Source organism: Bos indicus, chromosome 4 (genome assembly GCF_029378745.1).
Source record: "Bos indicus isolate NIAB-ARS_2022 breed Sahiwal x Tharparkar chromosome 4, NIAB-ARS_B.indTharparkar_mat_pri_1.0, whole genome shotgun sequence".
NCBI classification, from domain to species: Eukaryota; Metazoa; Chordata; class Mammalia; order Artiodactyla; family Bovidae; genus Bos; species Bos indicus.
In genome coordinates this window covers 51952325-51965817 of record NC_091763.1, presented here as the reverse complement: position 1 = coordinate 51965817, position 13493 = coordinate 51952325, and the positions used below count along the sequence as shown (strand labels likewise).

At 40.1% G+C, this 13493-nt stretch overlaps 1 protein-coding gene across 3 annotated transcripts in view; it reads left to right on the top strand.

The window, feature by feature from the left end:
- Nucleotides 1-10903, top strand: part of MET (MET proto-oncogene, receptor tyrosine kinase) — a 114650-nt gene extending 103747 nt beyond the window's left edge. For all 3 annotated transcript variants that reach the window (XM_070787800.1, XM_070787799.1, XM_019958725.2), the window contains 2 exons: nucleotides 8422-8558; nucleotides 8664-10903. In XM_070787800.1, coding sequence (XP_070643901.1) covers nucleotides 8422-8558; nucleotides 8664-8880 — 354 coding nt within the window. In that variant the 3' untranslated portion in view covers nucleotides 8881-10903. The remainder of the gene's footprint in view (nucleotides 1-8421; nucleotides 8559-8663) is intronic.
- Nucleotides 10904-13493: the final 2590 nt, after the last annotated feature.

The following is a 13493-nucleotide window of genomic DNA, read 5'->3' as shown; positions in this document are numbered from 1 at the left end:
AAATAAAAAATGCCAATCCAGGTGAGATAAAGGGGCAGGAAAGTATACACTTCTTTAAAGTTCTAAGCAAACAATAAGCATTGGTGATTTGGCAAAAATAGAAGGCACAGAGGGAAGTTATGAGAATAAATTGAGAAAAATATTTTCATAGTAGATCATAGAGATCCTTGGAAAGCAAACTAGGGAGTCTGGAATTTATTCTCTGGCCATGTGGAAACATTAAAATGTAATCAGATTACACTATAGCCTTTCTTCATTCTGCAAAATGTTTTGAGAGGAGTAGACACAGGAAGACAAAGTGAGAGGTAGAGTATGAAATAACATAGGTACTGTCAAAACAGAAAAGATGGAAGAGAAGGCATCTCAGAGATGGAAACATCAGTATTTAGCAAGAAATTGATGAAAGGCATAGCTGAGCGAAGTTATATACTGGTGTAATTACAATTATGTGAGATAGAGGCACAAAAGCCAGTTTAAGAGGAAAAATAGCAATCGTGCCTTGCACATGCTGAGTTTGACCTGGGAGTAGGAAATACAGACAGAGGTGTCTTTCATGCAACTGGAAGTGTGGATCTGCAGCTTGTACAAACACTTTGGTTGTCTTAACACCATACACTGGGTGGCTTACACAGCAGATGTTTACTTTTCACAGTTCTGGTGGCTGGAAGTGGGAAATGGGGATTCCAGTGTGGTCAAATTCTGGCGAGGCAAGCACATGGTCACCTTCTCACTATGCCTTATGCTGGGGAGAGAGCAAGAGTAAGCTCTGTGGGTCTCTTCTTGTAAGGGCACTAATCCCATCCTCATGACCTCATATAAACCTAATTTTCTCCCAAAGCCTCCCCATCTAAATGCCATCACACTGGGAGTTAGAGTTTCAACATACGAATTTTGAAAAGGATGGTGCACAATTCAGTCCATAGCAGAGGTCATGGCTGGAAATAGGCTTTTGAGACTCCAATACAGTTATTCAAAGGAACCTACATACATGCCATGAAGGAGAAAAGCAGAGAGATGGGAGACCCAGAGGAAGAGAAAGTGTCAAGAAGAAATGGGGTATGGTCAGCAGAGGCTCCTGCTACTCAGAGCACAAGAAGGGTCTTGGAACCTGAATGATTTGGTCCGAGTGTGTGGAGGAGCCTGGGTGTTGAATGGAATGTTCTATTTGCCTTTCATAAATCAAGAGGACTATGATATGTGGAGGTAGGAAAACAGCAATGCCTCAGTCCTTGACGATAACAAGAAAAGCATTAACTGGTGACATCAGCAAACAAGGTGGGAAGGAAATAGCATTAATGGAGGACATAGATTGCAAAAGAGAAAGGATTGGCAGCTATTAAGATGTAACATGGGATGGGGATCTGTGTGTGGCTTTGGGAGGTGAGAAGTTGTCTACCCTCCTCCCTGAGAGTCAGCAAGAGAGAGAGGTGTGGCCTCTATTGGTAAGAGTTTTGAAGACATTGTGGTCTTTAAGTGAAAGTAGAGTTTCGGTTCCTGAGGAAGTGGAAGAGTTATTAGAGAATAAGCTGAGGGTGACTGAGAGCCTGTTTTCAGTGAACACATGTATCACAGGACATAGTGGAGGAATGGGACTTCAGGGTGGTTAAGATTGGTAAATGGATGTGATAGTCCATGCTAGAGCTTATTGCCTGGATTTTGATCCTGAAAGATTGTGAAAAAGAGGAAATAAAAAGGTGCTAGAGAGGTAGGCTGAGAAAACATTAGTGATGGTGACAGGTAAAGGCATCAGGTAAGGAGACTTAACCCATCCTGAAAGCATACACATTTCATCTAGACTTGACTACCACTAGGAAGGAGACGGAGAAGGCAATGGCACCCCACTCCAGTACTGTTGCCCGGAAAATCCCATGGATGGAGGAGCCTGGTAGGCTGCAGTCCATGGGGTCGCTAAGAGTCAGACATGACTGAGCGACTTAACTTTCACTTTCCACTTTCATGCATTGGAGAAGGAAATGGCAACCTACCCCAGTGTTCTTGCCTGGAGAGTCCCATGGACGGAGAAGCCTGGTAGGCTGCAGTCCATGGGGTCGCACAAAGTCGGACACGACTGAAGCGACTTAATAGTAGGAGGAGGAGGAGGAAGGAGAACCAACTCTTAGAACTCAATAAGAAGGCAAAATAACCCATTTTTTTAAAATAGGCAGAAGATTTGAATAAACATTTTACCAAGGAGATGTATGAATACCTAGCTAATAAGCACATGAAAACATATGCCCACACAGAGACTTGCTCATGAATGCTCACAGCAGTGTTATTCATAATAGTCAATTATGAATAGTCAAAACCAGGAGCAATTTTGATGTCCATCAACTGGGAAATGGGTATATAAAGTGTGGTATATCTATACAACAGAATAATGGTATTCAGTAATGAGAAAGAACCACTGATGCATGCTGCAATGTGGATAAACCTCAAAAACATTATGTCAGGTGAAAGAAGGCAGACTCAAAATTATTACACATTGAGTAATTCCATTTATGTGAAATTTCTAGAAAAGGGCAAAAAGCTGAGACAGAAAACAGATCAGTGGTTGCCTGGGGCTGAGAGTGGGAGCAAAGATTGACTACCAACAGGCATGAGGGAAGTTTCTAGGATGTTAGAATTGATCTAAAACTGAATAGTGATGATAGCTGCACTACTATATAAATTTACTAAACATCATTGACTATACACGTACAGTTGGCAAATTTTTTGACATATAAATCATATCTCAGCAAAGTTATTAATACAAGTGTGATGAAATTTTGGATGCTCAAGGCAAGAGTTGGGATTCTGAGCTTTTTGATAGTCCTGTACCACTCACCACTATCTCCACAAAAATACACATGCACAGCAAGAGTTTAGCACTTCTTGTAAAGCAACTGTCACTCAGATACTTAGGAAATTTACACAGGCTTCTATAGATTCAAAGTGCTATGTCTTTCTCCCTCTCATTGAAAGACTCTATACTGTACTATATAAAGGGTGAACCTGAGTAGTCCATACCATGCTGCTTTGACAAATTGTTATTGATTGGATGGTTATTGATGGTTATTGATGGATTTATAAATTTGCATAAAGTTTTCATTTCTAGGACAGCACAATCTTTTGAATGTTGACATGGAACATATCCAAGCACCTGTAATAACCTGTATTATGTTGAGACCTACAGACAAAAACTTGCCTGTTTGTAGGAAGGTGTACTTTCTCACAAATGCCCAGATGCAGTTCAGCTAAAATCTAAATACTCTTGAAAGCCTTTCCAACAACTGAAGTATCTTCTATACATGTAATTACTCATATCCAGTGTTGCATAGTGTTTGTGCTTAGTACAAGTGCTTTCACTGAAGTCAGTACTGACTTCTTTGTTCAACCAACTGGCTTTCTCATCCTGCTTCATCATTCTGCTGCATTTAATATCATCAGCTGTCCTGCTCTTGAAATTTCCTTCTCCTTTGTTTTCAGGGCCACTGTACCATCCTGTTTTCCTCCTGCTTTTAGACTGTGTTTTCTTTACCTTGACAGCTTCTCTTTCTTCTCTCACAGCCTACATACAACTGTCCCCCAGGATTTTGGTCTTAAGGTGTCAGTCTCTCTCAACAGTTTCAACCATTTCCATCAACAGTCACCTTTGCATCTCTCTTACGAGATGTTTTCATCAGCAACACAAATTTACTGTGTTCAAAGTCAAGTTCTTTTCTGCCAACTGTTGATGCCTCACTTCTTTATTTCTATTAATGGTATCACCATTGTGCAATATACCAACTCTTCATCCTTTCTATTGTGCAGTTCCGTAGGTTTTAAAGATTGCATCAGTTGTATGACCCAAATCACCACAACCAGGATGTGAAACAGTTCCATCATCCCAGAAAATTTCCTTACACCTCTTGATGGTGTAACATACCCTAACCTTAAAACCTGGAAACCACGGGTTCATTTTCTCTCTGTAGTTTTACCTTTTCTAGAATGTTCTATAAATGGAATCATACAGTAGATAGCCCTTGAGTCTGTCTCCTTCACATAGCATAATGCATTTGAGAGGATCAGTAGTATCAATGTTTCCACAGTTATTCTTTTTTTATTATGATAAAAAACATAAAGTTGACCATCTTAACCATTTTAAGTGTATTGTACAGTGTGCACAGTGCTATGCAACTGATTTCTAGAACTTGCAAAGCTGAAACTCTATATCCACTGAACAACTCCCCATTTCTCCCTCCCCCAGCATCTCTGGCAACTGCCATTCTACTTTCTAAGAGTTTGACTATTTTAGATACTTCATTATAAGTGAAATCATAGTATTTCTCTTTTTGTAACTGGTTTATTTCACATAAGTAGGTTTGCTGGATCATATGTATTCTATTTTCTAGTGTTTTTTAAATTGGGTTATTTTTTATTTTATTTTTAAGAGTTCATTATGTGTTCTGGTTATAGGTACATGTTATCAGATATGTGTTCTTACAAATAATACTTTTTAGTCTGTGGCTTGCCCCTTTAATTGTATCTTTCAAAGAGCAGAAGTTTTCAGTTTTATTGAAAAGATTATCAACCTACCAGTTGCTAAATTTTATCAATTAATCCATTTTTAAATCAGTTATGCTTTTTTATAAAGGTATTATATCAGTTTACTTTTCTAATTTATTTTTTTATTGAAGGATAATTGCTTTTTTGAATGCTCAAATTTGGCTATATCTATTCCTTGATTGCTGCAGCAATGTGCCTATCACTTTTTATAGCTTATAATAGTCTCTTACCTCTAATAACTGCTTTCAGCTTCGTCTTTGGTAAAACTAGGCAGAGATTCTTCAGATGAGCTCACTGCTGGTGCTCAGATATTCAGAAAGCCTTGATCATTCACACAATAAGCATGAATGACTGTGCTCTCCTGTCTTGAAGCTAAAACTGACTTGCTTCCAATCATTTTTAATGCACAGGCATCGTACACCTCCCCCACCCCTTTGTTTCTCTCTGTCCTTCTCTATCCCTCCCTCACATGCCCCACTCCCACTTTCTGTTCTTGGTCAGTATCATTCTCTTCCTTCACTTCCCCACCCCCTACCATCCAGTCAGTCCAAGCTGTTAAGGGGAATTTGGAATGCAGACTGTTCATGAAACTGCCTCCCTCTCACCTCTTCTGTCCCATGATTTCTCCAATCCTCCGCTGATATCAGTTGCCTAAATCCTACAATTCCTTGGGTTTCCCTGGTGGCTCAGCTGGGTAAAGAATCCACCTGCAATGGGGGAGAACTGGGTTCAATCCTTGGGTTGGGAAGATCCCCTAGAGAAGGGAAAGGCTACCCACTCCAGTATTCTGGCCTGGAGAATTCCATGGACTGTATAGTGCATAGGGTCCCAAAGAGTTGAATACGACTGAACGACTTTCACTATAATTCCTTACAGGACTAAATTTATCCAACTCTTCCCCCTTGTTTTTGCAAATTTGCCTCCAGACCTCCTGTAACCTAGGCTGTCAGTTAGGGAGACCTGATCACACACTCAGAGAAGGCAATGGCACCCCACTCCAGTACTCTTGCCTGGAGAATCCCATGGACGGAGGAGCCTGGTGTGCTGCAGTCCATGGGGTCGATCACATACTAGTAATCAGCCTCTCAGAACTTCGGTTCCTCATTCTTGAAACATCTACAAAACTGAATACATTACAGACTTGTTATAAGGATTAAATAAGACAATCTTTTTTTAAAGGGCATGATGCCCACCCATGCCAAGCTCATTTGATGACACGTGCTCTCTCCCACTGCTTTAATTCGGGAAAGCAAATTAGAGAGTTCGCTCTCCCGGCAGAGTTCAGTCTCTCCCAGGAGAGAGAGAGTTCAGTCTCATAAGGTTCCATGTTGCCAGTATTCAGTAGCAGCCCTCACCTGCCCCATTCAAAAGTGTCCTAACTGGTCTCCATATTGTGGATGAGCTTCCCCTGTTTGTTTAAAGCAGTGTTTACAGATGCAATCTCCTGGAGCTCAACCCCAGTCACGTCCCATTGATTTCAGTTTAACCCATGATTAACATTCAAAAACACAGTCCCCTTTCAACCTTATTCAAAAACACGGTCCCCTTTCAACCTTATCTGTCCTTCATCCCTTCATCTGCTCCACACGTCAAGCAGAGTGACCTGTTGTCCTTACAGTTCAAAAAAACACGTTTGAGTGTCTTACCCTTTACCCCTGGGCCCACTGCCTTCATCCAGAATACTCTTTCTGCCCTCACAATACATGTATCTACAGAACAAACTCGCAGTTCCTCAGGACCCACTATACTGTCACTTTCTTCCTGAAGCCTCTCTTAGTTACCCCATTATCCCTTAGCCTTTTCACAACATCTGTACCTCATTTCTATAATAGCTCTGTATTGTAGTTATTAGATCTTATTGTTCTACGTGACAGTTAATTACATAACTAATTGCATAATTCAACCCTGTTAAATCAGCTTCAGGGCCTGTCCAGTAACTTGGACAGTAACCTACCTGTGCATCGTCAAAGGTCAGTGTGTGCTAAGTCACGTTCATCGTGTCCACCTCTTTGTGACCATATGGACTGTATCCCGCCAGGCTCCTCTGTCCATGGGATTCTCCAGGCAAGAATACTGGAGTGGGTTGCCATTTCCTTCTCCAGGGGGTCTTCCCAACTCAGGGATTGAACCTGCATCTGTCTCCTGCATCGGCAGGCCAGTTCTTTACCTCTAGCACCACGCCACATGGGAAGCCCTCAAGGGTCAATAGATACTTGTTAAACTGATTTAAATTCTAATGCAAATTCTGGGACTTAACACAGTGGTGTCATCAGAAGTGACTCAGAAGATTTTGAGGCTTTGAAAACTTTGAAAGGCTCCTGCTGCTGCTGCTGCTGCTAAGTCACTTCAGTCATGTCCAACTCTGTGTGACCCCATAGACGACAGCCCACCAGGCTCCCCCGTCCCTGGGATTCTCCAGGCAAGAACACTGGAGTGGATTACCATTTCCTTCTCCAATGCATGAAAGTGAAAAGTGAAAGTGAAGTCGCTCAGTCATGTCTGACCCTCAGCAACCCCATGGACTACAGCCTTCCAGGCTCCTCCATCCATGGGATTTTCCAGGCAAGAGTACTGGAGTGGGGTGCCATTGCCTTTTCCATGAAAGACTCCAGAAGACAGCAAATTTATCTAGTACTCTGCCCCGTCTCCCCCCACCCACCCACCCAAGGAGTTTGTTTTCTCTATTTGGATCAAGGAAGTCAGTGGCCTTAAAGCATTCTTAAACTTGGACGAAAGGAAAAAGTCATTCATGGAGATTTGTATCAGCAACTACCATGTCTACCTGCTTGCTTCCTTTCAGAAACACATGCTTTAGTCTCCTTGCTGAGTTATGAGCTACACTTGCATCTCAGTTTTATGTTTTCTGCTCTTCATGTCTGGGCTGTATTCTCCTTCCCCTCCAAGCTTCTTTTTCCTCAGGGCCTCATTTCTGCCCCTATATGCTGCTGTGTGCAAGTGTCTTGGAAGTGTGGTGAGAGAACTGATTTCCTGGGTCCTCTGCCCGGGGGGTGACCCACACATATTGATTTACTCTCATTGTGTCATTCTCACCTTGGCACATGTCCAGGGTGAGATAACATGCGTGACCTGATCTATTCCAAGGAGAGTGCTCCAAATCAAGAAACTGCATATTTAGTGAAGTTTGGTAGACCAAGCAAAACCCAAGAGTCATGAACTCTGAAATGTTTATCCCTGTGTGAATTCAGATTTATTGAGGAATTTTTAGCAGATCAGTCAACCTCTCTGTGTCCTTGTGATCATCCTATAAAGTACTGTTACAGCTGTTTTATATTAATTTCCTCCTATAACATTTTCAAAATATAGTTATTTTATTGAAATTCATTTTCATTCAAGAGCCTTGATGCTGAGCAGTCTTATTACTTCTGATTTTTAATATAGATTTTTATTTTTACTGACTTAGACCTTTTAACATTAACTTTTAGATATGGTTACATTTCTTAAGGAGTATTTCCATTCATTTGGAAATTCCATAGATTTAAATTTTGGAAGCCTTGTCTTCTTTTTTTTTTTTTACTAATAGTCTAAAATTGTAATGAAGCCATTGAATAAAGAAGGATAGAAACATGTTAATGCTGTGACTCCATAAGAAAGAACTTGGAAAACGCACTGTGCTAACTACTGATGAAATTGTAATCATCATGTGGATTTCAGGCATCCTTTTTGAAAACTTTACATTTACTTGTAATCTAAATTTTAATTCTGGCTTAAACAAGTCATAAACTTATGTTACTAATTGTCTTCAAGGAAAACTTTGCCTAAAACAGCAATAGTGTTGAATACTAAACCAAGTTTTGTAATGAAGACCTACTGATCACCTTTCATATTTGTGCGGCCATTCTTCCCTTACCTGGATTCTCCCTTCCCTTGTTTGACCAGTGGTCCTTTGGCGTGCTTCTCTGGGAACTGATGACAAGAGGAGCACCACCTTATCCTGACGTCAACACCTTTGACATAACAGTTTACTTGTTGCAAGGAAGAAGGCTTCTACAACCTGAATACTGCCCAGATCCCTTGTAAGTAAGAATTCCAGCAGTGTCTTCTGTAGCTCATATGTTCTTTACTTTTGCAGAAGTGCTTGCCTTCAGAGTCCTCACAGCATTGCATCCTTTCTGAAACAGGTATGAAGTGATGCTGAAATGCTGGCACCCTAAAGCTGAACTGCGCCCATCCTTTTCTGAACTGGTCTCCAGGATATCCGTGATATTCTCTACTTTCATTGGGGAGCACTATGTCCATGTGAATGCTACTTACGTGAACGTCAAATGTGTCGCTCCATATCCTTCTCTGTTGTCATCACAAGATAATGTCAGTGGCGAGGATGATGATGACACATGATGGATGGAGGCACCTGTGCCACTGAGTCCCCTTCTGAGAAACATCACTGAACTGCCTGAACAACAGTCCACCCTTTGTCTAACATTCTTTTCACTGCCTGGCCACTGAAAGGCCACCGGGTACTTTTTGCTTTTGCCAAGATTGCACTATTATAGGACCTTATATTGTTATTAAAATGACTGGATTCTACAGAATTTCTCATCTGACAAAGCATCAGAGCAAGCAGCTTGGTCTCGCAGACCAGTGACCAACAGCAATTCTGCAGCTGTGATAATGCTTCTGTCACATTCAGGCCAAAACCCAAATGCTGGGTTGAAATTTTTTAAAATCAAGATCCCACTTGATTTCATATGGGAAAGTGAAGCAATGCATTTTGAAGACTTCTTAATGACAGAAAATTCAAAAGAAATGGTAATGTCCCAACAGGGCATGGCAGCCCTGGAACCAAACCACTCATTTAGAATTAAAATGTTTCAAAGAACTTATGTGTTGTATGAAAAACACATTTTTTTATCACCGATGTTGTCATTTGCTCATTAGGTAAACATTCCCTTTTAAATTTTTGTCTACACATTCCTTTTATTGGAGAACTATCCATAGACAATACAGTCAACATTTCAAAACAGCAGGACATGAAATATGTTTATAACTTTATAGGAATATTTACATATTGTACATAAACAACATTTACGTTTTCATAAAATAGCTTAGTCGCAGTGAAATATTTGTCATTTAAAAATCAACTGTTTAAGAATGATACTTTGCTAATCTGGTTGTGGACACTTAGAAGTTTTATCTTTTTTTTAATGACAACTCTGAAAATAAAACAAGTAATTTGTGATGACAGTTGTTTTTAAAGGTAACTCAGCATGTTTTTGAAGCAGAATACCTCTGACTAAAAGCATTATTGGTTCCAACCATGGCTTATATGTAGAGCCTTGGAAAGAATCAATGGACTGGAAACGTCAGCCTCTTTGTCAGGTGGCAGCTTTCCACCCCACAGACAATTGAAACAACCAAATCAGGGGGAATCCAGTTTTGTATTAGAACATTATGTGTTATTAAGCAAAACATATTTTAGAGAAAAAATATGTTGATTGAAAGTTCTGACCATTTCGCCTGGATGAACAGTTACTCTGGTCAGGACTTTTGTGATGTTTTGTTCTGTGGGATTTTGTGCTTACTACTGTATAATGCATGTGGCACAGGATACTCAAACTGGTTTTGTTGATGTAAACATTTAAAGTATTATATTTTTATAAAAAGGTTTATTTTTAATGATGTGAGAAAACTTTTGTTAGGCCACAAAAATACTGCACTGTGAACATTTCAGAAAAGGTATGTCGAACTTGGATTCATAACAGCATGATTTTAAATGGCTGTGAATAAGTGATAAGGAAATGTACTGACTGCCAGAACTCCCCACCCTCATTACATCACCAGGACTTGAAGCCAAGGGTTAACACAGCAAGCTATAAAGAGGGTGTGTTTATAGTAGAGTTGAGTTAAAACCCAATAGTAGAGTTAAGCTCTTTTTGTGAGACAGTGATTACAACTGAAAGTTCTTTGACAGTGGTGGAACTTACCAGAAGACCCAAGGAATTGTACTGCAGAGATATTCCAATTCAAATATTATTATTTCAGAAGTGTATAGAGTGATACTAATTACAGAATATTGTAAATAATGGATGAGGAAGAAAAAAATCTGCTCTGCAGGAAAAAACCGTTTCTACTAATGTCAGGAGAATGAATACATCAAGAATAGAGCTTATGGAAACAACTCATCAACAAGACTGCACACCTGTATATATGCTTGAAAAAGCTACAATGTGAATTTCATGTTTGCTATTTATAAACGTGTCCTTTGGTTAATATGTCTAGACAGACTGTGGGAGTTAAGTGATTCTTCTAAGAATTAGATACTTGTCACTGCCTATACCTGCAGTTGAGCTGAATGGTACTTTGTATGTTAATAGTTGTTGTTCGGATAAATCATACAATTAAAGTGATGTATCATCTTGTATACTGAAAGTTGGTTATTGTTAGTCATGCTTGATTACCTGCCCGTTTACATAAGGACAGGGGAAGCCTAAGATTGATTTTACCTGGCTACATCAAGTCATCCATTAGAAGAGTGTTGTTAGTCAAGTTAATGCTGCTGCTGCTGCTGCTGCTAAGTCGCTTCAGTCATGTCTGACTCTGTGCGACCCCACAGACGGCAGCCCACCAGGCTCTCCCGTCCCTGGGATTCTCCAGGCAAGAACACTGGAGTGGGTTGCCATTTCCTTCTCCAATGCATGAAAGTGGAAAGTGAAAAGTGAAAGTGAAGTTGCTCAGTCGTGTCCGACTTAGCAACCCCATGGACTGCAGCCTACCAGGCTCCTACTGAAGTGGGTTGCCATTGCCTTCTCCACAAGTTAATGCATCCTTACCTAAAAGAATTTGCATCCCTGAGTTTCAGGAAGTCTCTGCCTTTCTAAACCATGTTTCCCCTGACCTGCTGCATTTCCTAGCATTTCCCTAACAGTCTTTCAGCTGCCAGAGCACCTGGCCCCTACTTCAGCTCGATGCTCTTCTCCAGTAAGGTGCATCCTTGTACCAGAAGATAACGACAATGGAACTGCAACCTGCAGTTGGCACAAAGATACCCAGTTGGGTGTTGGAGGAGAGACAACTTCTTACCGCCTGAAAACCTCACTTTTCATGGAGAGTTCCCACTCTTCAGGTGTCCCCAGGGATTAGCGAAACTATCTTCAGGTTATATCTGTGAGTATTGTTGTAATGGTAAAGGAATTCAGAGGTGAAATTTCAGTCATCTAAGTCTTGGGGCAATCTGATTTTTTTTTTTTTAAAAAAAGGTCCAGGTTTAAACCAATGCCTACAAAGTGTGGTGGGGGCTGATTCTTTAGTGAGAGAATTTAATGCCCGTACCCAGTCAGACTCTTTCTCTGCCAAGAGATGCATTTCCATAGGACGTTGTCAGACCACATACCCCCGAAAGATAACTTGTCATCCTTACATCCCAAGTATCTGGCACGTAGCAGATCTTCAAACAATTGCTCAACTGAAACAGGATTTTCTTGTCTTCAGTCAGTCACTTTAAGCCATCATAGATAACAGAGTTGCGTATGCAAGTCCCATGATATTTAGTGAATCACCGACATGGCGGTTGGAAAGGAACCTTTCTAGGGAGAGAGGGATAAAAAGATGTCCCTTTGCAGATTTTTGCTGGGTACTCTGAATTTTTAATTATCACAAGATTTTTTTATTCCACAGTGTAGGCATCAATTATGTTTTTGCTCTCTGAACTACACAAGAGATTGCCTCCTTAGAGAAATATGTTGAAGAGATAGAAAACCTGTACAAGCACATTAAATGTTTAATTGCTGGCATCTTGCTTTGTTAATTTACCCAGTTTAATTAAGGAAAAAAAGTAACATGTAAAAGAAATTAATTTTTAATTCATTTAAATATTTAGTGAACATCTACATATGTCAGGCATTATACTAGGTAATGGGAATACAAATAAACACTTTCCCACCCCAAGAAATTTAATCGAAGAGACAATATTACACAGTTAGTGAATATTAGAATTGAATTTTCTTAGATCTGTAAACCATCTTGAAGAGGCTTCATAGTCTATAACTGGGAGTTTGTAGCTTTTGACCCCTTGGCCTGTTTTTCTCACTGTCTTATCCCCTCTGGCTATCACCAATCTGTTTTCTGTATCTATGAGCAATTTTTGTAGGGTTATCTTGTGATTTGGTTTTGGGTGTTTTGATGGTTTGTTCCTTTTAGATTCCACATATAAGAGAGTCTGACTTATTTTACTTAGCACAATGTCATCAAGGTCCATACAGGTTGTAGCAAATGCCAAGATTTCCTTCTTTTTATGGCTAAATTTTATATGGGCTTCCCTGGTAACTCAAATGGTAAAGAATCTGCCTGCAATGCAGGAGACCCAGGTTCAATCCCTGGGTCTTGAAGATTCCCTGGAGAAGGAAATGGCAACCCACTCCAGTATTCTTGCCTAGAGAATTCCATGGACAGAGGAGCCTGGCAGGCTACAGTTCATAAGTCACAAAGCATCTAACACGACTGAATGACTAACATGTAACACTATATATATATACTTTTCTTTGTCTGTTCATCCCACCAATAGATATTTAGATTGTTTCCATGTCTTGGCTATTATAAATAATGCTGCAGTGAACATGAGAGTGCATATATCTTTTTTGAGTTAGAATTTTCATTTTCTTCAGATAAATGTCCAAAAGTGGACTTGTTGGATTGTATGCAAGTTTTCTCTTTTTAATTTTTTTTAGGAACTCCCATACTATTCTCCATAGTGGCTGCATTAATTTACATTCCCAGTAGGGCACAAGGGTTCCTTGTTCTCAACATCCTCATCAGCATTTGTTTTCTCTTGCCTTTTACCCCTCTTGTCTTTTTGATAAATAGCCATCCTAACAGGTGTGAGCTGACATGTCACTGGGATTTTGATTTGCATTTCCCTAATGTTTGGTGATGTTGAGCACAATTTCATGTACATGTTGACCATCTATATATCATCTTTGGAAAAATGTCTATTCAGATATTCTGCCTAATTTTTA